The sequence below is a fragment of the Rhamphochromis longiceps genome, linkage group LG3, assembly GCF_057381845.1.
Source record: "Rhamphochromis longiceps isolate RC_006_pf linkage group LG3, R_longiceps_female_GT1.1, whole genome shotgun sequence".
NCBI lineage: Eukaryota > Metazoa > Chordata > Actinopteri > Cichliformes > Cichlidae > Rhamphochromis > Rhamphochromis longiceps.
Window position 1 is genome coordinate 18,503,337 of NC_140559.1, and position 23,470 is coordinate 18,526,806.

At 41.0% G+C, this 23,470-nt stretch overlaps 2 protein-coding genes across 7 annotated transcripts in view; both read right to left on the minus strand.

Annotated features, from left to right (window-relative positions):
* Nucleotides 1-23,470, minus strand: part of LOC146673261 (uncharacterized) — a 171,962-nt gene that overhangs the window by 91,483 nt on the left and 57,009 nt on the right. The gene's annotated exons all lie outside the window — the stretch shown is intronic.
* Nucleotides 1,692-23,435, minus strand: LOC146673265 (uncharacterized). 6 transcript variants are annotated; one of them, XM_085401737.1, is made up of 5 exons: nucleotides 22,937-23,435; nucleotides 15,960-16,236; nucleotides 15,432-15,529; nucleotides 4,864-4,953; nucleotides 1,692-4,410 (listed from the first exon to the last, which is right to left on the minus strand). In XM_085401737.1, the coding sequence occupies exons 3-5, from the start codon at nucleotides 15,483-15,485 to the stop codon at nucleotides 3,082-3,084; spliced, it is 1,473 nt and encodes a 490-aa protein (XP_085257863.1). In that variant the 5' UTR covers nucleotides 15,486-15,529; nucleotides 15,960-16,236; nucleotides 22,937-23,435; the 3' UTR covers nucleotides 1,692-3,081. The 6 variants fall into 6 exon arrangements, with proteins under 6 accessions (XP_085257863.1, XP_085257862.1, XP_085257861.1 ...); XM_085401736.1 differs by having other exon boundaries at nucleotides 15,960-16,244; XM_085401735.1 differs by having other exon boundaries at nucleotides 15,960-16,264.

The following is a 23,470-nucleotide window of genomic DNA, read 5'->3' on the forward strand; positions in this document are numbered from 1 at the left end:
TTCACTTTCTGATAATCATCACCAATGTTCCCTCTAAACTGCGCGTGTGCTCAATTGCACACTGCTGGCATGGTCTCTGTGCAGAAAAAAATCTGTGTTGCACACAAAATAAAATTCTAACCTGAATTGAAATTAAAGTAAATACGTTAACAATTCTATTTTGCAGTCTTAGTCAGTAAGTGACTGGCTGCTCCAGTATGGGATTAGAACAATGTTTGGTTTTCTTCCAGAATACTGCGGGAAGAAACAGTAAAAAACAGCGTTTTATAAGGAAAACTCTCTAAAGCACTCACTGCCTGTGAGCAAAGACAAAACCAAAACACCCCCACCCTTTCCCATCGGTCAAAAAATGCACCATGTCGACCAATCAAAACATGGCATTTAGTTGTTAAGAAACGGGAGGAAGTTTTAGGAGTGACGGTGTTCTGGGAATCCATCCTACCTCAAAAAACATCCTTCCCAATGTTTCTGCACAGATGCGGTGCATGTGCACAACACCAAAGCAGAATCCACTTTTTCTCTCACCCATCCGGAATACTTCTCAAAGTTATGCTTATGGTTAGGGGTAGGGTTAGGTTAGATTGCATCAGATTTGATGCAAAACACCTGATTGTTCTGTAAATAGTTTAAATGTTTGTTTAAAAAATGCCTTAGCAGCATTTTTAGGTAAACAGCTGCAAAAATCTTTGTTGTTTGCAATACTCAGTAACTTTTTTGAAGAAGTAACTATATAATTAATTGCCCAGCATTGGTCTTTATATATTGTATTTTGCAGAGAGAGAGTTACAAAGTTTCAAAGTGGTGCTCCATGAGAGTCCTGTAGACGAGCAGGGGAGGAGAACGCAGCTGCAAACCACTGTTGCAGTGCAGGAACATCTGCTTTATTGGAATGTGTGAGATGTTAACCACAATGACTCTTAAAAACACTGTCTGAAAACTTCATGCCAACAGCACGTTTTTAAGGAAAATCAAACATATTTTCCTTGAAGGTCATTTTAGAGTTTTTAATGAGCTGTAGGATCCTTTTTCAGTGTGAGTGGAGAACAGCCAAGTCGCCTCCTGTGATAAACCTCCACATGTACCACTGAAAACAGTTAAATTAGTTTGAATCGGAAATAATGGCTCAAACTACTTGTTCTGAGACCATTTCTTTATTTTTCCCACCAAACTGTTTAATAAGATAAACTCTACACAGACTTCATCAAATATAACTAATGCTTTAACAGTATCAGGATTTCATAATACAAACTTCAAATCAACAAGAAAACAGCTGCAAACACGTGGATCAAAATTCATTAAAAAAACAACATGTGGACTTCAAGGACTAAATACACTAAAGTGAAAGGAGGAGCAAAAAATTAGAGGTTTAACAGAATTTGAATTACGTAAAAGTAGTCACCTGTGATCTTTAAAATGGTTCTGATGTGTGCTGCTGTTTTTAACTTTCAACATTTCTTTGCTGCCACTGTGAATAAGATTGTGTTCTTTGCCTAATTGAATAAAGGTTACACTGACTTACTGCTCCATCCTCTGGTACAAACTGGTATTACATGGAAGTACAGCCCAAAACCAGTTTAGCTTGAGTTTATTTTTTCAGGACATAAAGTCACAGCAGGTGATTTTCAAAGCTGGTGGACAGATTTAGTTCATTTTGGTAGTTTTAAGAGCAACAGCTGTGTAATTATTTGCAGTTTGGGGAGAAAATGATTTAAGAGAAGATTTTACAACAGCAAAAGATAAATATGAATGAAGAATTGAAATTTAACTGAGGTAACACATTAAATGAATACATAAAAAAAGAAGTTAATTTTGGAAAAACTAAGAAAGCTAAATTAAAAGAAATTGATATATAAAACCATATCTGCAATTTTGATACATTATCTGTTTGGTGAAAAAGAAATTCCTATAACTTTAATAATACAGTAACAAGTACAACTACTAAAGACTACTGTGTCCTAAGGGAACAAAGATTAAAATGTAACAGGGATAACATTTTAGAGAATTCAAATCCCTCAAAGGAAAAAACATAAACTTGATATGCATATCTATACATGCAGCTTCCTAAATGTAACATTCAGAATTATTCACTGCAGGTCCAGAAATCAGAGCTACCTCATCAGATCCAAGTGTGACATCAGCTGACACAGGAGATTCCATCTGAACTCTGTGGAGCCTGATCTCAAGGTTTTTAAGTCTGACCCTGAAACCAGAAGAGGATCTTTCTCTCTCTTCAGATTCATTGTGATCCAGTGATTTCAGTCCTGCATGATCAGGCTGATGTTTGATAATGAAGTGAATGTTTTTGCACATTGGTAACAGTGAAACAGTTTATTTACAGTGTGGGATTGTTTGTGTTCGGAGTATGAACTGACATTCCTGAAGCTCTTGTCACACTGGTCACAGCTGAAGTTCACTTCCATGTGTGTACGTTCATGTTTGTTACGATGACCTGATTGTGAGAAGCTTTTGTCACTGTGTCTGCACTTGTATGGTGTCTCTCCTGTGTGGATTCCCTTATGCTTTTTCATTGAGCTCATGTTCAGTGGTGAAGGATGACCCACACTGGTCACAGATGTGCTTTTTGACCACACTGTGGAAGAGGTCATGTATTTTTATAGTATTTGGTGTGTGGAAGCCTCTCCCACATTCTTTGCAGTAGTTCATTTTGCCTCCAGTGTGTCTACGTTGATGTGCTTTTAGGTCCCGTTTGTGATTGGAGGTTTTTCCACAAAGGTCAAAGAGAAACTCTTTCCCACCACCACAGTGACGACAGGGTTGAGAAATGGATCCATGTGCTTTGCTCCACTTCTAAACAAAGACATTGTAAGTCGGGGAATTGCTTCAACGTTTTTATCCTGAATGTCGCCTGAAATAAAGAGCATCTCTGCCAACGTCCAATTACATTTTACTCTTTACATTATAACACTCAGCTTACTGAGCGAAAATGATTCTTCATTTTGCCAAACTGTTCATTCAGCATAATTCCATAAGTTTATTCATGACACTTGTTCCAAAGACTCAGGTTACAACTACAAGATAAAAAAAAATCAATACATCCTCACAGTAACTGCACTTGTAGAGTTACTTTCTGGTGTGGATCTGTTGGTGTTTTTTCAAGGGATGTGGAGATTTAAAAGTCTTCTCACACAGGTCACATTTGTAAGGTCTCTCCTCAGTGTGGCTAAACATGTGTTGTTGTAACTGTGCATCTGTTATAAATGGTTTCCCACACTGATCACAGCGGTAAAGATCATTTCCAGTGTGACTCCGTAGGTGACTATTTCGGTACTGTTTGTCTCTGAACCTTTTTCCACAAAAGTCGCAGCTGTACGCCTTAATTCCAGAGTGGGTAACTAGATGCCTCTGTAAACCGTCATTTCGAGCAAAAGCTTTACCACACAAATCACAGCTGTGTGCTTTAACTCCACTGTGCATGATATGGTGTAATTTTAAGCCTTTGCGTTGGGTAAAAGACTTTCCACACAAGTTGCAGCTGTAAGGTTTAACTCCACTGTGGATGAGTTGGTGTGTTTTAAAGTTTTGAGCGTGGGTAAAAGACTTTCCACACAAGTGACAGTTGTACGCTTTAAATCCACTGTGAACGAGTCTGTGTGTTTTTAATTCTCTAGCCTGGGTAAAAGACTTTCCACACAAGTCACAGCTGTGTGCTTTAACTCCACTGTGGATGAGTTGGTGTGTTTTTAAGCTTCCAGCCAGGGTATATGACTTTCCACACAAGTCACAGCTATATGATTTAACTCCACTGTGGATGAGTTGGTGTGTTTTTAAGGATCCAGCCTCGGTAAAAGACTTTCCACACAAGTCACAGCTATACGGTTTAACTCCACTGTGGATGAGCTGGTGTGTTTTTAAGCTTCCAGCCAGGGTAAAAGACTTTCCACACAAGTCACAGCTATATGATTTAACTCCACTGTGGATGAGTTGGTGTCTTTTTAAGCTTCCAGACTGGGTAAAAGACTTTCCACACAAGTCACAGCTGTAAGGTTTAAATCCACTGTGGATGAGTTGGTGTGTTTTTAAGGATCCAGCCTCGGTAAAAGACTTTCCACACAAGTCACAGCTATACGGTTTAACTCCACTGTGGATGAGTTGATGTGTTTTTAAGCTTCCAGCCAGGGTAAAAGACTTTCCACACAAGTCACAGCTGTAAGGTTTAACTCCACTGTGGATGAGTTGGTGTCTTTTTAAGCCTCCAGCCCGGGTAAAAGACTTTCCACACAAGTCACAGTTGTAAGGTTTAACTCCACTGTGGATGAGTTGGTGAGTTTTTAAGTCTCCAGCCCGGGTAAAATCCTTCCCACACTCATCACAGCTGTAGGTTTTCTCTCCCTTTCTTCTGTGAGGTTTGTCGGCCTCCTGAGAGCGCTGACTTCTCGCTCCATGTTCGTCCTGCAGTGACAGAGATACAAACAGAGGCAGTGAGTGAAATGCAGTCGTGGAACAAACTGAAACTCCCTCCATTGGTGGAATCAAACATGTCAACAAACACATTGTAGGTGTGTTACCACCACCTTCTGGTGACAGTATCACATTACAATGATGTGCTACAATGAGAGTTGTAATGAAAATGACATTATTGAAGAAATATCAATCAGCAGAGAAACTCTTTTACGCATAAGAAATTGCAAGTTCAACTGATGATCTTGTTGTTTCAATGTGTGCTTATAAAATATAATCTTTGCATTTTCTTCTAACTTCAGTGGTTTTTGGTTGTGAATGTAGAGTCTGTATATATGGAGGAGCACAGGATGGAAAAGATAAAGCTGCTGTTAACATGTTTTTAAAAACCAACCAGCTGAACACACAGTTTCAATAACCGTGTAACTGTGATACTTTTCTCACCTTTTGTGTTGAAGTCATTGTTTCCTCTGTAGTGGCTGAGCTGAGTCCAAAATTGTTCCTCTGCCGCTCCACCAGAATCCTGTTACTCAGCTGGGACACACACACAAAAATATACAAACACCGTAAGTAGTCCAGACAGACCAAGGAACTAACTTTCTGTCTAAACTTTTCAAGCAGGTCATGCAGACTCTGGGGATTAAGCATGTTGTGTCAAGTGCATACCATCCTGAGTCTCAAGGAGCATTAGAGCGCTGGCATCAGACACTCAAGGCAACGTTGCAGAAATACTGCTTGGATACTGGAAAAGAGTGGGATGAGGGAGTACCCCTGATGGTGTTTGCCATGCGCGAAGCTAAGCAAGAGTCCCTTGGATTTAGCCCAAATGAACTAGTGTTTGGTCATTCTGTTCGGGGACCTTTGAAGTTGTTGAAAGAACAGTTCTTGTCAACAGACCATGTTGTGAAAACTAATGTTCTGGATTATGTTTCACAGTTCAGAGAGTGCCTCCATAAGGCCAGGTTGGCAGCTGCAGAAGCCCTCTCCTCTGCTCAGGGGAAGATGAAGAGTTGGTATGATAAGATCTTTCAATCCTCGATCTTTCAATCCAGGTGACAAGGTTTTGGTTCTTCTACCAACTGCTAGCTCTGCATTGTCTGCCTGCTTCTGTGGACCATACCAGGTGGATAAGAAAGTAAATGACACTGACTATGTGATTAAAACACCAGATAGGAAGCGTAAAACACGCTTGTGCCATCTCAATATGCTTAAATCCTTTCATTCTAGAGCTGACTCTTTCTGTGGCACCGCAGATAAGCCTGTGGCATCTCCGTCAGAGCAAATCTCATCTCCAGAAACTCTCTTGTTGAACTCCTCCTCAGGATTGAGGTCGAGTTTAGATGAAGATGGGCTCAAACTTTGTGATGCCAGCTACCAGAATGCCAGAATGCTTAATTCTGAGGTACTGTCCCAGTTGTCTATATATCTGTCCCACTTGACCCGTGAGCAACAGTTAATAATAATAATAATAATGGATTGGATTTATATAGCGCTTTTCAAGGCACCCAAAGCGCTTTACACTACCACTATTCATTCACTCTCCCATTCACACACTGGTGGATGCAAGCTACACTTGTAGCCACAGCTGCCCTGGGGCAGACTGACAGAAGCGAGGCTGCCATATCGCGCCATCGGCCCCTCTGGCCAACACCAGTAGGCGGTAGGGTAAAGTGTCTTGCACACAACGACACAACGACTAGGACAGAGAGCCCGGGGATCGAACCGGCGACCTTCCGGTTACAGATGCGATTCCCAACCCCCTGAGCCACGGTCGCCCAGTTGGACATTGAAAGGCTCGTCAACATTCATTTAACACTCTTTGGGGACACGCCTTCCCGTACTACTGTAATAGAGCACGACATTGATGTTGGGAATGCAGTGCCTATTAAGCAGCATGCTTACCGTGTGAATATGGCAAAAAGGGAAATGATGAACACAGAAGTAGACTACCTTCTGAAGCATGGATTGGCTATCCCAAGCTATAGTCCATGGAGTTCTCCGTGCCTGGTTACGCCAAAATCAGATGGAACACCTCGCTTTTGCACAGATTTCCGCAAGGTAAATGCAGTAACAGTACCTGATTCCTTCCCACTGCCCCGTATTGAGGACTGTATTGACAGCGTCGGATCTGCTGCTTATGTGAGTAAGCTTGACCATCTTAAAGGTTATTGGCAAGTACCTCTGACAGAAAGAGCATCAGAAATCTCAGCTTTCGTAACACCTGATCACTTTTTACAATATACAGTCATGGCATTTGGAATGAGAAATGCTCCTGCTACCTTTCAGAGGTTAATGTCAACTGTATTATCTGGTGTGGCGAACTGTAATGTTTATCTTGATGATGTGGTCATCTATTCTTCCAACTGGTCAGAGCATGTCGACACTTTAACCACCATGTTCAAGCGTTTAGCTGATGCTTCCTTGACCCTCAACTTGGCTAAATGCGAGTTTGGTAAGGCTACAGTGACCTACCTTGGAAAGGAAGTTGGGCAGGGCAAGGTTCTCCCTATCAGTGCAAAGGTTAATGCCATCCTCAACTTTCCTGTGCCAACAACACGCCGTGAGCTGCGCAGATTCCTGGGGATGGTTGGTTACTACAGGTGTTTCTGTAGGAATTTTTCTCAAGTCGTAACACCACTGACTAACCCGTGCAGCCCAAAGGTACCATTCATTTGGAGTCCTGAGTGTCAACATGCTTTTGAATGTGCAAAAGGTCTTCTGTCGAGTTCACCTGTTCTTGTCGCTCCAGACTTTTTTAAACCTTTCAAGCTTGAAGTGGATGCCAGTGAGGTGGGGGCTGGAGCTGTTCTTCTTCAGGATGATGGACAAGGAGTGAGTCACCCTGTCTGCTTCTTTGGCAAGAAGTTCGATACTCATCAAAGGCGGTACTCGACAATTGAAAAGGAGACTCTGGCCATGCTTTTGGCTCTTCAGCATTTTGACGTGTATGTGGGATCTACTTCCCAACCTGTAGAGGTCTTCACTGATCCCAATCCTCTCGTGTTCCTCTCTCGTATGTATATCAATCAACGATTGATGAGGTGGGCTTTAATTTCACAAAACTACAACATTGAAATAAAGCATAAGAGAGGATGTGAAAATATTGTGGCCGATGCCCTCTCAAGAATGTGATGGTGTAAGGTTAACAAACTTATACGTTTGTTTTTCTGGGTGGGGGTGTTACATCCCCCAGGAGGATGTCTCTTCTCCCTATTAACCCTTTGTTTTGTCCAGGCTCCACCTCCTCTGTCCTGATTGGATGTTGCGCAGAGTCCGGCTAATTGGTAATCAGCAGAGCACTATTTAAGGCCTGTGGAGCTGTGCTTCTGTGGCCTCTGGCCATTTTGGTTGCCATACTTGTACAGGCTTGCATGCCTTTGTATTTTGTGTGAGCATTGTTGTTTTATGTTCAGACTGCTTGTAGGGGAGAGCTGCCTTTTGTTTTGACACCCTGTTTTCTCCTGTTTATGTGTTGTTAGGTAGGTTATGGTTATAGGTAGGGCTGGGCCATATTATACCGTTCACGGTAATACCGGTATAATGTTAGGCAACGATAGGAAAATTAAATATCGCGATAGAATGGGAGTAAAACGCGCATGCGCAGTGCCTTTGTTTTCATACGCACATGGCCGATTGTTGAGTGAAACAGATGAACCAGAATTGGTTTGTAAAAATGGTGCAACTTCCGTGATGTGGAACTGGTTTGGTGTTTGTCCGTCAGATACACAACAAAGCACATTTTTTTGCAGAACATGCAAGCGGCCGTTGTTATTGTCGTATTTGTCGGACTAAGATGCTCTTAAATCTGGGAGTAATCTGGGTCCTAAACTCCGTATACTTCAGGTCAAACAACACTGCAGCATCACTTAGAGTTAAAAACTGTCTAAATTCTTTCATCTTTAATAAAACGATCAGCATTGCTGCTTTACCAGGTGTAACTATAAAGTTTAACTTCCAGGCATCCATGAAAACAAAAGTTATTACATTTAACGGAGTTAGAAGTTAGCAGGAAGCTAGCGGAAGTTAGCTCGCTAGTTTCGCTAGTTACCTAAGCATGATATTGCATGTTCTGACTGAGAGATTTCTGAAAAAAATCAAACGTACAGCTCTGCTATCACTTCCAACATAAATGAAGACAGGAAACTAAACAGCAGTGACGTTTGTAGGGTTACTGAAGTTGGGCTAGCTGGTATATAATGATGTGCTACGTGATCGCTAGCGACACAGCTATGTTAGCATAACATAAACAGTGAAGCTGGAGGACGAACACTAACACTTTTCCACTTATAAAAGTTAACGTGAAGGTTCTTCATGGTTAGAAACAAATGCAATCGCATGGCAGGATGCTGTAAACGGACCAAACTTCAGTCAGGTGAACAACTGAGATAATCCATCCACAATACGAGGTTAGTCATTACTATACTGCAACAACATGGGAATAGAGCAGCTGCCAGAGAATTCAACATTAATGAATCAATGGTACAGAAGTGGAGGAAGCAAGAAGAATGAGTTTAATAAAGTTTGATTTATCTGACTGCTTTGTTTCGCTTAATGTGCCTTATAATCCCGTGCACCTTATGGTCCGAAAAATGCGTACTGCACACTGCAGTTTAATGTTGCAAAGCACCTCTTTTTAACTTCAGTGGATATTATACATGGTTATGCTCAGGATATGTCAGCCCATTTCTACTGGAAATGCCTTTTGGTTAAACTTTCAGCAAGGAATTTGCATTTGCACTGTTACATTTTTATAAAGCTTTAATGTACATAAAACCAGCTTCTTGTTTAAGTGAAAATAAATGGAAGGTTGTCTTTTTGCGCTAGTAATGTTGTGGAGTTGTATTTTGTCTCGCATCAATTATATCGTCGGTTATATCGTTATCGCAAATTTTCAAATATATATCGTGATAAATATTTTTGGCCATATCGCCCTGCTCTAGTTATAGGTTGTATATCTTGTTTCTTTGGAGTTAGGTAAGGTTCTTTTATTTCAACATCAGGGATGTTTCGTTTGTTATGTTGGCCTTGGCTCTCCCTGACGTTATACCTCAGTCTGATCCCATCACCAGTATTAAACAAACCTTCTAAAATTACCATCTTGGCTCCTCCTTCTCTATCCACCTTTATGTTCGTCCCTTCAACCCCCTAGACCAGCCAGGGGACGTAACAGTGTGTGTGTGTGTGTGTGTGTGTGTGTGTGTGTGTGTATCATTAGCTCAGCATCCTCAGCAGTTGGTGTTTTTCTGCAAACAGTCTCTCACTCTTTCAACATGTTCACAATAAACTGTGAACACACTTCGCCGACTTCACGGATTTTTGATGGTAGCGATCAAGCTACTTTTACTTCCAAAATCAGACGTCTTTATTTGCGCTGGAAGAAAATAAAATACATGTGCATCTGGAGATCATCCTATGAAGTCCTATTCTAAAGGCTGATTGCCCTCCCCCACGCTTGTACCTGTGGCTTCATGTCCTGAGGGTGGGGGTTGGTTGTTCTCCTGCCCTGCAGCCGATCCTTTTGTTCATATTCAAAGACTATTTTTCTGTATGTATTCTTTCCCCCTAGCAACCGCCATATTAAGATGTTGCAAGTGTAACGATGTAAAAGAATGAATATGGTTTTGTTGTTGTTAAATTCCTGTTAAACTTGGGATTGCAACCATGGGTTTATTTTGATAGATTTGATGTTGAAACTTTTATTTTGAAAATCCGCAGCGGAGGTCTGCTACTGGTAAACTGGTTTTCCCTAAGCTTATCAATTAGTAGCTGTCACTACCCGATCTGTACCGGAAACCCGATTGGTACCCCGCATGCGCAAATGTTACGTCACTTCCTCTCTTTGCCAACATTGCGACATTCAATATATGTGGAGGTCGCCTTGTCAAACTGAGACCCAGGATCTCTTGTTTTCCTCATGAGCTTCGCTCAATTTGTCGATCCTGCCCACGACTCTTGGTGCCGTTGCGTGCTTTGGACCCGGTGGACTCCTGCTTGGTTCCTGTTGTGGGATCTCTCAAGAAGGGTTCTGCAAAACCCTCTCCTCTCCGACATCTGCGTTGGCGTGGAGTGGACCAAACAAACCTCCGACCTGTGGATCTGGTTGTTGCTGCCTCGGAAGCTCCCGAGCCAATTCCTCTCAGGTTGGGATTAATTAACGCCAGATCGGTGGCAAATAAGACATTCATTTTGAAGGAATTTTTCGCTTCCCATGCACTGGATTTTCTTTGCTTGACTGAAACTTGGATTCCACCCGGTGAGTTAAGTGCCTTTTCTGAATTACTGCCGGCTGGCTGTGCCTTTTTTAGTGTTCCGAGAGTTTCTGGTCGCGGTGGAGGGTTAGCTGTTGTTTTTAAGGCACATCTTGACTTTAAGCACCTATCCCCATCAACACGCCACACCAGTTTTGAACTCTGTTTGTGTGAACTGGGCCACTCGTCTTCACTGTTGTGTGCAATTGTTTATCGGCCCCCAAAATATAACAAGGAGTTTTTATCCGAGTTCTCAGAGTTTCTTGCTGACTGTGCATCACGGTATGACCAGATCCTTTTACTTGGTGATTTTAATATACACGTCTGCTGCCCGGGGAAGCCCCTGGCTAAGGACTTTCTGGACTTAGTGAACTCTTTTAACTTTGTTCAGTCTGTTGAAGGTGCCACTCAAGAACGCGGTCACACACTGGACTTGGTTTTATCACATGGTTTATCTGTCCAAAACATACTTGCCGAGGATGCGGTGTTCTCTGACCATATGCCTATTTTATGTGATATTGTTCTTTTTAATCCTGTTCTTAAGCGTGCTGTACCTGCTCGATGTTATCGTGCTTTTGGCTCAGATACTGCCGAGCGGTTTTCCATATTGTTTGACCAATTTATTTCTTATCCTCCTGAGTTGTCCACCTCAGATGGATTAGTTTCTTGTTTGGATTCTGCTTGTAAATCTGTCCTCGACGCTGTCGCTCCTTTTATATTCAGACAATGCAAGCCAAAGGCTAGTCCTTGGCTAACTGATTTTACCAGAGCCGCTAGAAAAGAATGTAGAAGATGTGAAAGACGGTGGAAAAAAGATAGGCTGTGTGTCTCTATGGAAGCTCTTAAGACTAGCTGGAAAGTCTATCAGAGAGCAGTAAAGGCTGCCAAGCACTCCTATTTTTCTGAACTTATTGCTGCCAGCTCGCATAACCCTCGTGTTATATATAACACTATAAATTCTGTACTTAATCCGGAAGGCTATATTCTTTTGCACTCTTCTGCAGTTATGTGCAATAAGTTTCTTAATTATTTTGTGGATAAGGTTGCTAGTTTGAGACCTCTGACTCTACCTATTGCTGACCCAGCCATGCATGGTTCTTGCTCAAGTTTGTTCTCTGCTTTTCTACCAATTGTTTTATCTGATTTAGAGAAACTTGTGTTGAATGCTAAACCGTGTGGCTCTCCAAATGACGTTGTTCCTCCCTGTTTTCTTAAAAAGGTATTTCCTATCATCGGACCACATATTCTGAACATTATTAATACTAGTCTTTTGTCTGGTCAAGTACCTAGGGAATTTAAGCATGCAGTCATACATCCTTTACTTAAGAAACCGGGCTTAGACAGTTCAGTCATATCAAATTTTAGACCCATCTCTAAGCTTCCCTTTCTTAGTAAGATTCTGGAAAGGATTGTTTATACTCAGTTGATGGACTACTTGAATGACTCTAAATTGTCAGAAATCTTTCAGTCCGGCTTTAAGCCATTCCACAGCATGGAGACAGCCCTCGTAAAAGTTATGAATGACATCCTGATAGCGACAGACCGTGGTAAATATGCAGTGCTGGTCTTGTTGGACATGACCGCTGCATTTGACACTGTGGATCACAATTTGCTGATCTCCCGCCTACAGCACTGTGTGGGAATTTCTGGTTCGGCACTTTTGTGGTTAAAGTCCTATCTTTTAAATAGGACCTTTTGTGTTAAGTTGGGGTCGGCTTCATCCTCTGTGGCCCCTCTGCTTTGGGGTGGGCCACAGGGATCTATTCTTGGGCCGTTACTGTTTTCATTGTACCTCTTGCCTCTTGGTGCGATTTTCCGAAAGCATAAAGTGCCATTCCATCTATACGCAGATGACTGCCAGCTTTACTTACCTTTTAGTCATTCTGATAGTCTCCCAACTGGACCTCTGCTTGACTGCCTTACTGATGTCAAAGCATGGATGGCAAAAAACTTTTTAAATTTTAATGATCGGAAGACTGAAGCAATTTTATTTGGCCCAAATCGTTCTTCTCATACTCTGGATGTTGATCTTGCAGCTTTGACTTCCCAACTAAAGAGTTCGATCACAAATCTCGGAGTTAAAATTGATTCTGCACTCACCTTTGATGACCATGTAAACGGGGTGGTAAAATCAGCATTTTATCACCTCAGACGTTTATCAAAGGTTAAGCCCTTTCTTTCCAAGCGTGACTTGGAAAGTGTTATTCATGCCTTTATTACCTCACGTTTAGATTATTGTAATTCTCTTTTAACAGGGGTTGGGCAGGGCACTTTGTCACGCTTGCAATTAGTGCAAAATGCTGCGGCACGATTTTTAACTGGCAGAAGAAAATTTGATCACATCTCTCCGATTTTGGCCTCTTTACACTGGCTTCCTATTGAATTCAGGATCCGTTTTAAAGTCCTTTTATTGGCTTTTAAATCTCTAAATGGTCTGGTACCTGTTTATTTGTCTGACTTGTTGAAGCCCCACATCCCCACTCGTTCCCTTCGGTCACCTGAGCAGTTGCTGCTTTCGGTCCCAAAGTCACGGCTGAAACTTAGAGGAGACCGAGCGTTCTCTGTTGCCACGCCGATGCTTTGGAATAACCTTCCTCTCCATATTAGACAGGATGCATCAGTGCCAGTTTTTAAGTCTTTATTAAAAACCTATTTTTATTCCCTGGCTTTTAACTCTGTGGGTAACTGACATTTTTATTGTTTTTTTTAACTTTATTGCTATGTCTGGTTTTATTACTATGTGCATATTAGTATTGTACAGCACTTTGGTCTACCAGGTGTGTTTTTAAAGTGCTATATGAATAAATAAATAAATAAATAAATAAATAAATAAATAAATAAATAAATAAATGATGATGATGATGATGATGATGATGATGATGATGATGATGATGATGATATTTGAATGATACGGTTAGCGCCCAGTTAGCTCCTAGCATTTCTCAACAGCTGTGCCTACTTTTCACTACCGGAACATTTAAACAATGGATAATCCGTATACAATAATAATAATAATAATAATAATAATAATAATAATAACTTTATTTATAAAGCGCTTTCAAACAAAGTGCTGTACAACTATTTAAAACTAAAAAGATAAGTAAAATAAAAGTGATACATAGCAATACAGGTAAAAGACACAATACAAGTTAAACACAGTAAAAAAATTTAAAACTAAAAGCAATAGAATTAAGACATGTAAGATGGGGTGAACAAATGTGTCTTCAGCTTAGTTTTAAAAACCTCCACAGAGCATGCCTGCCGGATATCTTGAGGGAGGTTGTTCCACAGAAACGGGGCATGAAAAGAAAAAGCACGCTCTCCAATTGTCTTTTTTCTTTTTTATCTGCTTGTGGGGCTCGCACACAAGAATTTCACTCGCATGTGCTGTGCCAGTGTGCCTGCACATGTGATGTGACAATAAAAGTGATTTGATTTGATTTGATTTGATTTTCTGGCTCTAGGAACCTTTAGAAGGCCAGAGTCCTGGGATTGGAGAGCACGGGATGGAACATAAAGATGTAAAAGGTCGGAGAGGTATGTAGGTGCCAATCCGTTTAAAGCCTTGTAGGTGAGTAGCAGGACCTTAAAATCTGCTCGAACCTGACAAGGTAGCCAATGCAGAGAGTTCAGTACAGGGCTAATGTGCTCAAATTTCCCTGTCCTTGTTAAAATGCAAGCAGCTGCATTTTGCACCATCTGTAGACCTCTAAAACTTTTCTTTGGTAGCCCAGAAAGAAGAGCGTTACAATAATCAATACGTGAGGACACAAATGCATGGATAAGGACCTCTGCAGTGTCGCTTGACAAAACTTGTCTGATTCTGGCTATGTTCCTCAAATGATAAAAGCCGGTCTTTGTTATCTCTTTTACATGAGACTCGAAAGAGAGCACCATGTCGAACCATACGCCCAATTTTTTTACCTTGTCCCTGCAATTTATGACACTGTCATCAATTCTCAAGATGAAATTTTGGGACAAGTGCTTAAATTTGTGTGGCCCAATGACCATCAACTCTGTTTTATCAGTATTTAGGAGCAAGAAATTATCCAATAACCAGCCCTTAATTGCAGATAGACAAGATTCTAGTTTAGAGACTTCAGCACAATTTCCAATGGTTAAAGGAACATAAAGCTACAGGTCATCAGCGTAACAATGAAAGGTTACATTAAAAGAACGTAAAAGAACACCAAGAGGCAGCAGGTACATGGAAAACAGCAATGGTCCAAGTACAGAGCCCTGAGGGACCCCGTGCCTCACTGCACAGGTCTCGGAGAGATCATTTTTAAAACTAACAGACTGAGATCTCCCAGACAGGTAAGATCTCAGCCACGATAAAACATTTCCTGTAACTCCAATAAAATGTTCAAGCCTATCCAATAAAATGCAGTGATTCACAGTGTCAAACGCAGATCCAGCAGTACTAGAACTGAAGTGCGATCGTTGTCTGCATTTACCAGCAGATCATTTACCACTTTGACTAAAGCTGTTTCTGTGGAGTGATTTGGTCTAAAAGCAGACTGAAATGGTTCAAAAAGATTGCTTGTTGACAAATGCTCAGTGAGCTGCTTAAAAACCACTTTTTCAAAGACTTTAGATAAAAAAGACAGATGTGAGATGGGTCTATAGTTTGCGACCATGTCAACATCCAGTCCAGGCTTGTTCAAGATTGGCACTACCACAGCTGATTTAAAACATTCAGGGAAGACTCCAGTTGTCAATGAAGTATTTAAAAGAAACAGAATGTAGGGTCCTAATACTGACCACAGTTCCTTTATAGCCCAGGCTGGTAGAGGATCCAAAGAACAGGTTGTACATTGAGCTGCTTTTACAACCTTAGTTAATCCAGACAGAGAAATAACCTTGAAGTCAGAGAACAGTTTATCAGCACCAGCAGGCAAAGCAGCCGAGTAGTCTAATGAACAGCTTGAGGAGGGAGTAATCTGATTCCTAAGTGTTTCAGCCCTGTCTCTGAAAAACGTAAGAAACAAACAAACAAACAAACAAATTCATGCTTTTCTCCTCAACAGAGAGCGTCCCCCGATTAAACAACAGCGCCGTGAAATAAGAAGAATGGCGCCTAATTACAGAGTTAATAATACAGACTTTGTAATGTGTCACGTGAAGATTCATCAGCCAGATGATGTGTTTACTGACAATTGACAGTGATAGCGGACATCATCACCACTAGTCCAATCAATCCTCTCCACACAGACAAGCATAAACACACTCGACTATCAGTAAATCAAATTTAACACACGTTTGTAATGACGCTAATTCAGTTTACTTTACTTTTATGGTGTGGTCTGCTGGGGCGGCAGCATCTCTGCTGGGGACAGGAAGAGACTGAACAGGGTGATCCGAAGGGCCAGCTCTGTTCTAGGATGCCCTCTGGACCCAGTGGAGGTGGTGAGTGACAGGAGAATGGCGGCTAAGCTGTCATCCCTGTTGGACAACGTCTCCCATCCCATGCAGCAGACTGTGACAGCACTGAGCAGCTCCTTCAGTGGGAGACTGCGGCACCCACGGTGTGGGACGGAGAGATTTCGCAGGTCTTTCCTCCCCACTGCTGTCAGACTCCACAACAAAGACTTTAACTGAACAAACACACACATCCACACATGTGCAATAACACTAAGTGCAATAATCTTTTCTGGCATCGTTGTATTTTTACTCAGTTGTATATAGCATTCGTATTCTATTTTTATCTTATTGTATATTTTTATTCTATTTTATTCTACTGTATATAGTATATTATTTTATTCTATTCTGTACAGCTGTGTACTGTATTTATTCTTATTGTATTCTAATTTTTGTGTCATAACTTTTGCACTGTCCACTTCCTGCTGTGACAAAACAAATTTCCCACGTGTGGGACTAATAAAGGTTATCTTATCTTATCTTATCTTACAATAGGGTTCATTCGCTCGGTCAGCAGGTGGCAGTATCCTCGAACACTGGGGAGTAAACTGCCATTAAACGAACAGAAGAAGAAGAAAACCCCTGCACATGTGCGGTATGGATTGGGTAGACCCGATTTGTACGGTCCGACTTTGCACATGCGCAGTAAGGATCGGGGAGTCCTAATCCGTAACTCTCTTTTAATTTTTTTGTTTTTGTCTACATTATATTAAATGTTTCATTATCGGAAACATTTTAAGAGATACTTATTATTCTTAACATCTTAACAGATCGGGTAGTGACAGTAGCAATGAAGCTTTTGCTGTGGTAAGTTCTTCCTCAGTCCGCCCTGACTGAACATGAGTTTAAAACATATTTGAAGATCCTCATTGAGGTTAACATGACAGTGCATTAACAGCATGAACTGCCCATACAGTAGCATCTGAGTAGATTTCAGTTTTATGATCTTGTTTTGCAATTAATGGGTTAGACGGTAGGAAAAATGGACACGCTGAGCTAGCGGCTAATAGCTAGAGGAGACTGTCTTGTCTAATAATTTGGAACTTTTCTTGATAGTTTGGGCGGAATCCTGTTGCTGGAAACCCATGGTTATTCATGTCTCATGTTATTGCAGGTATGTGTATTTTGAAACATGTATTTGGTTGAGCTGCAGGCTAATTCTGTTTAAGAAATACTGCTTATTAAGTTTTGCCCAGTAGATGGCAGCATTGTTCCATTTACTATTGTACATGAAAGGAAATTTTGGCTTTGACACTTGTTCCAAAGACTCAGGTTACAATTACAAGATAAAAAAATCAATACATCCTCACAGTAACTGCACTTGTAGAGTTACTTTCTGGTGTGGATCTGTTGGTGTTTTTTCAGGGGATGTGGAGATTTAAAAGTCTTCTCACACAGGTCACATTTGTAAGTGTAACAGTGTTTATGTGGTATTATTCCACTTGCCACAACTATCAGTGTAATGGGGAAGCAGCGCCCCCCTCTTGGTGTGGCTGGTTAGGTGAGGCTGGCTGCAGTAATCGCTGCCAGTCTGCTGTAGCCATACGAGAGGTGAGTTGTATTGTTCCGCACACGATATAGCTAAGTAGTACAGACACATAAAACATGTTTGATTAGCTGATGGGCACCGAGTGTAATAAGTGCCTAGTGGACACATGTCCAACACCAGTTTTATGTACTCTTCATTTGTTTATTATTGTGTAAAACTGCATGCTAAAGCGGAATGCTAATGAGATGTTCTGCCGTAGTGTGCTGTGCAGAGTGGTGTGTGGCGAGCCATTTGCACTGATACAACACCGTTGTTTCCATTCAGGAAATAAAGTGGCAACGATCGATCAGAGACTCCTTGTCTTCTTAAAAACACAACACAACGCAGAGTTGAGGAGTCTGTTCGGGCCGTACTGTTGCAGCGGGATGAAGCAGAAACCGGTTACATAAGGTCTCTCCTCAGTGTGGCTAAACATGTGTTGTTGTAACTAGAGATGGCACGATACCACTTTTTTATGTCCGATACCGATACCGATATCATAAATTTGGATATCTGCCGATACCGATATGAATCCGATATAGTGTTTTTTTAATCAACAAAATTGTTTTTTAAATATCTTGCTGCATTTTGTATAAGTTCATACTCAAGTTTAAAACAACAACTACACTTAAGCTATTCTGTTATACCTGTATGCAAAAAAAAAAAGTTTCATAGTTCAGCAATACTGATCAATCTAATAAACTTAAACCTACACCATCCTCCCTATTCTGGTATTTTAAAGAGTACTTAGCGTAAATATTAAGCAACCTAACTAATAGGGTTACAACTCGCAGCAACAACAAAAATAAATAAATAAAAATAGGGAACCACCCCTCATGCTCCACCTCATGATGCCTAATTGACGTAATCAACCTTAATTTGATGCAGTGTGAAAAAAAATGCACAGAAATCAATTCTTTTTCAAGAAATATTAAATAGATTCAACATCTTTCTTCAACAAAATTGCAGACGGCACAGATGGTACCTTCCCAAAGGAAAAAGTACTATAGCTTACTAGGGTATATATATTAGACTTAATAGTCACTATATACATTAATTGACTTCTATTCATTTTACATCAAATTAAAAATTTGGGTGTCAGATAATTATTTATTAAAAGCTAGACATTTTAAATGAGAATAAGAAAGAAAAGTATGTCTTTGTGTCCCCTTTTCCCTGTTAATGCCCTATCGGCCCCCCTGGCTAAACTTTGCTAGATGCGCCCCTGCACAGTTACCAGCGTCAGCTACGTAGAAAAAGATCCTCGAGTAGAAAGTAATATTAAATAAATTCTAACAACAGCTGATCAAGCTTAAACGTGCTGCTGTTGTTCAGCCGCTGGTTTCCTCTTTCTGGTGCAAAGTGGGCCAAAAACAAACAAGACAGACGGACTCGCGACAGAAAAGCCGATCAGCTGATCGTTAAGCAGTTTCATGATTGAAGTAGCAGCAAGAGAGAGAGAGAGGCAGTCGCTCCATATATCAGTTGTTAAGCTTAACGCAGGAATGCTTTACATTCAGAGCCGCAGCCACAGCCGCTCTATCACGTGATGCATACTGCTCCGACGTGCTAACGTTCTGATGTGAGTTACGGCGTGTTGCAAGTTTTGTGAGGTGCTTTCGTGATATTTAATGGATCGGATTACATTTTTTAAAATTTTCTCCGATATCCGATCCAGTAATTTAGGTCAGTATCGGACCGATACCGATACCCAATATCGGATCGGTCCATCTCTAGTTGTAACTGTGCATCTGTTATAAATGGTTTCCCACACTGATCACAGCAGTAAAGATCATTTCCAGTGTGACTCCATAGGTGACTATTTCGATAGTGTCTGGAAGTTTATTTATTTTCACATGAATGTGCATTTAAGTGAATTAATTTCTCTTTTTTTTACCTAAACCACAATGCAGTAATATTTTTATTTTATTTTCCGTAATAAGTTTTGTTGCCATTTTATTTTTTCAATCAATATTTGGTTTTTATTTATTTTAAGAAAACTAAGAGTTCCACTATACGATCATTAGCTTATCCGTTAGTAGCAATGAAGCTTTTGCTGTGTTTGGGCGGAATCCTGTTGCTGGAAACCCATGGTTATTCATGTCCCATGTTATTGCAGAGACCCACAAAAGTGGAATAAACCACGCCTGAGCTCTACCCATTTACTCATACAACTCTATGAGTTCCAGATCTACTGGCGTTTAGATCTACTGGCGTTTAGATCTACTGGCGTTTAGATCTACTCAACTGGCGTTTAGATCTACTGGCGTTTAGATCTACTCTACTGGCGTTTAGATCAACTGGCGTTTAGATCAACTGGCGTTAGTCGAACAGATGTGTGGCAGACTTGCGTTTCAGGAGCTGCTACCTACAGACCAGCAAAAAAAAACGCCAAATGTGTCATCTGTGACACTTGTGAGGTTATCTCAAACACACTCCGTCAGTCTTGATGCTGTTGAACAACAAAATGTTTAAAAATGTGGCGAGTTTACCTGGTGATATCCTCATGCACGACGCGATCGCGAAAACAGCAAACAAGTAATACCATGCCAATGTTGTTCACAGGACACAAAGAGTAAACGATCGGGAGACTCTTGTCGTCGTTATCGTTCCCCTTGCACGGTTTGTTTCTCCGAATTCAGCGTTTTTGCTTCACAACTAAAGCGAGCAGTTTACTTTGTGTGCACTAACATGGACTCGAGTCAACCAGCGCCACCTCTGGCCAAGTGCCACAGCCTACAGCCAGATCAACTGGTGACACACATCTGCACCACGTTTGAATTTGTTTCATGCACAATACATTTGTACCTTTCAATTGTGTCTGTTTGTGCGTCATGCAAATAAACCTTCGAAATGAATGAAATGACACTAATATTTCACTAGTTTTGTAACATCACATGTCGTTAGCGTAGTCTGTCTGTGTCTTTTCTCTGCAAACAAACATTTTAGAGTTGGTTGTTATATACAGTCTGTATAAGTGTGGTTAATCTAATAAACATTTGTAAGGAGATGGCAGTTACTGTGAATGTACAGCAGGTGATTAGTAATAAACAGTCAGACAATGACCCTGACAATCTCAGTCAGTCTTGCAGATTGAATGCACCTTCTGTGGAAAGTGGTACCACACGGTGTGTGTAGACTTCCCCTGTGCAGAAGGTGACTACAAATGTTGTGCATGCTAAATAAACAGAAAAAAGTGATCCCTGTTGTCTTTGCTTACTGATTGTTTTCAGTGTTGACAATCCACATTGGTGGCATTGCATCTTTCAACATGTTTGTGGGTAGATTTGGATGTACCAGGGGTTAGTGCAGCCACTCAGCCTCTACTCAATGTGATCATAGCAGCAGGTGCAGATGTGTCACAAGTTAATCTAGTAGAAGGCTATGGTACTTGGCCACAAGTGGCAGCAGTGGACTGACCTCCATTTGAAACTGTTCCAGCTGCTGTGTGATAGTGGATCTGCTACAAATTGAAGATCATATGGAAGTTTTGGAAATTAACCCTTGTATTATGTTGAAAAACAAAAAAGTGACATTGATTTTGTTGCGGGTCATTTTGACCCGTACTGTGTAAATCCACTCAGAATTGTCAAGAAACTGCAATAAAACAATAGCAACTTTATTTCCCATGAGATAAACATGTAGAACAAAGACATACAACAGTTTGACTTTCCATGACTATTTTAGGAACAATTTGGTTTTTCGTTCTTACAAACACATTTCTGTTGAACTTGCCCAAATTCTCAGTTTTTCAATGCTCAACATTTTCTATTTTGTCCACATGATGGACAGAATGTAACTGTGTGTTTTCTGCAGATGTACTTCTTGCATTTCTCACAAAAAGTGCTTGTTTTCAAACAGGAACCTTCCTAACTAAGATTTAAAATAAAAGATTTCTACGTCTCCTCCAGTCTCACAAACAGATGACAAACCAAGCGACACACCTGAGTCACTGACTTTCTTAAATCCACTCACTCTCACTGGCTCTGTTTATTACTAATCACTGTGTAACTGCTGTGAATGCACAGTAACTGCCGTCTCCTTACAAATGTTCATTAGATTAACCACACTTATACAGACTGTATATAACTACCAACTCTCCAGCCATGTTGATGGATTGCCTATATTGGCTGGAAATATTAATTTCCAGAGAAAGGACACAGACAGACGATGCTTACAGGATGTGATGTGACAACACTAATGAAATATTGACGTGTCATATTTGTCCAAGGCGTATTTCATTGTTATGGAAAAAGAGAACATCAAAATCATGATGACCAATTGGAGTGGTGATTTCTATGACTTTGTGTATATAATTTGGAATTTTGTAAAAAGGTAGGCCAATAAGGAATATATGATATCATTTCATTCTTTTCAAAGGTTTATTTGCATGACGCACAAACAGACACAATTGAAAGGTACAAATGTGCATGACACGAATTCAAACGTGGTGCAGATGTGTGTCACCAGTTGATCTGGCTGTAGGCTGTGGCACTTGGCCAGAGGTGGCGCTGGTTGATTCGAGTCCATGTTAGTGCACACAAAGTAAACTGCTCGCTGTAGTTGTGAAGCAAAAACGCTGAAACCGGAGAAATAAACCGTGCGAGGGGAACGATAACGACGACAAGAGTCTCCCGATCGTTTACTCTTTGTGTCCTGTGAACAACATCGGCGTGGTATTACTTGTTTGCTGTTTTCGCGATCGCGTCACGCATGAGGATATCACCAGGTAAACTCGCCACATTTTTACTAAATGAAGCTTTGATTACATAATAAAAGTCAGGACAGGAGTAAGGATAGTCATGTGACCTGTAGGCCGTTTCCTGATTAGCCTTAAAAATAAATTCTTCTTTTTCTTGATTACATGTGTGGTCACTTTTTTTTTTAATCATTTCTTGTTATTTTTGTGCCATCCTAAATTGTGCCACAAGGGGGCACCTCCTACCTATTGATCTCACACTACCTGTCAGTGATTCCACCTCATTTGTTTTTTTTGTTGTTGTGATCAAATATAACTGTTGGCAGCTCTCTTTTCAGGAGTGTGTTTGAGATAACCTCACAAGTGTCACAGATGACACATTTGGCGTTTTTTTTGCTGGTTTGTCGGTAGCAGCTCCTGAAACGCAAGACTGACACACATCTGTTCGACCAACGCCAGTGGATCTAAACGCCAGTAGATCTGGAGACTGAGTGGGGTTACACAAGCAATCACAAACTCTACAGTCTGTCTAACTCCAGTGTATACCAAGCAATCTATTATTCTCAACAGAGCTAAAATTAACATAAACTGAACCTGCATTAAAGTTAGCTCGGTGCTTACCTTTAGATGAGCTCACAAACCGAGAAAAAATCCGCGATGAAGCTGGAAGTCTTTCCAAACAGGAAACAGATTAGGGAGCAGAGACCCACGTGGTTCACGCTGATCTCAGCTAGGATCCAGGAGACAAGGGTGTGCTGATCGATGCAGATATCGATCCAAACGTTGGTAGTGGTATATGTTGCTGTAAGTTTACTACTTTACTCCCGTTTCATGAAAAAGCAGCTCTCTCTGCTCGACTCCTCTCCTACACACACTTTCTCCGCCCCCTTTTCCTGGCTCTGTGGTGATATGTTACTGTGCGGTCACGTGACTCAGCTGCACAACGTAACCACGTGGGGTCTTATTTCAAAATTAGTGCCTATCTCCTTTTCAAAAACTCTTTTCCTTGGCCTCGATGAAATCGTGGGAAGGAGAATTGCTAAGGACTCAGGGAAAGAGAGGATCGGTGCTGAGAATTGGAACAGGCTGTATCCCAATTCAGGTTCTGCAGCAGGCACGTGCAGAGGGGAGGGGGGGGGGGGCTAGAGGGGCTTG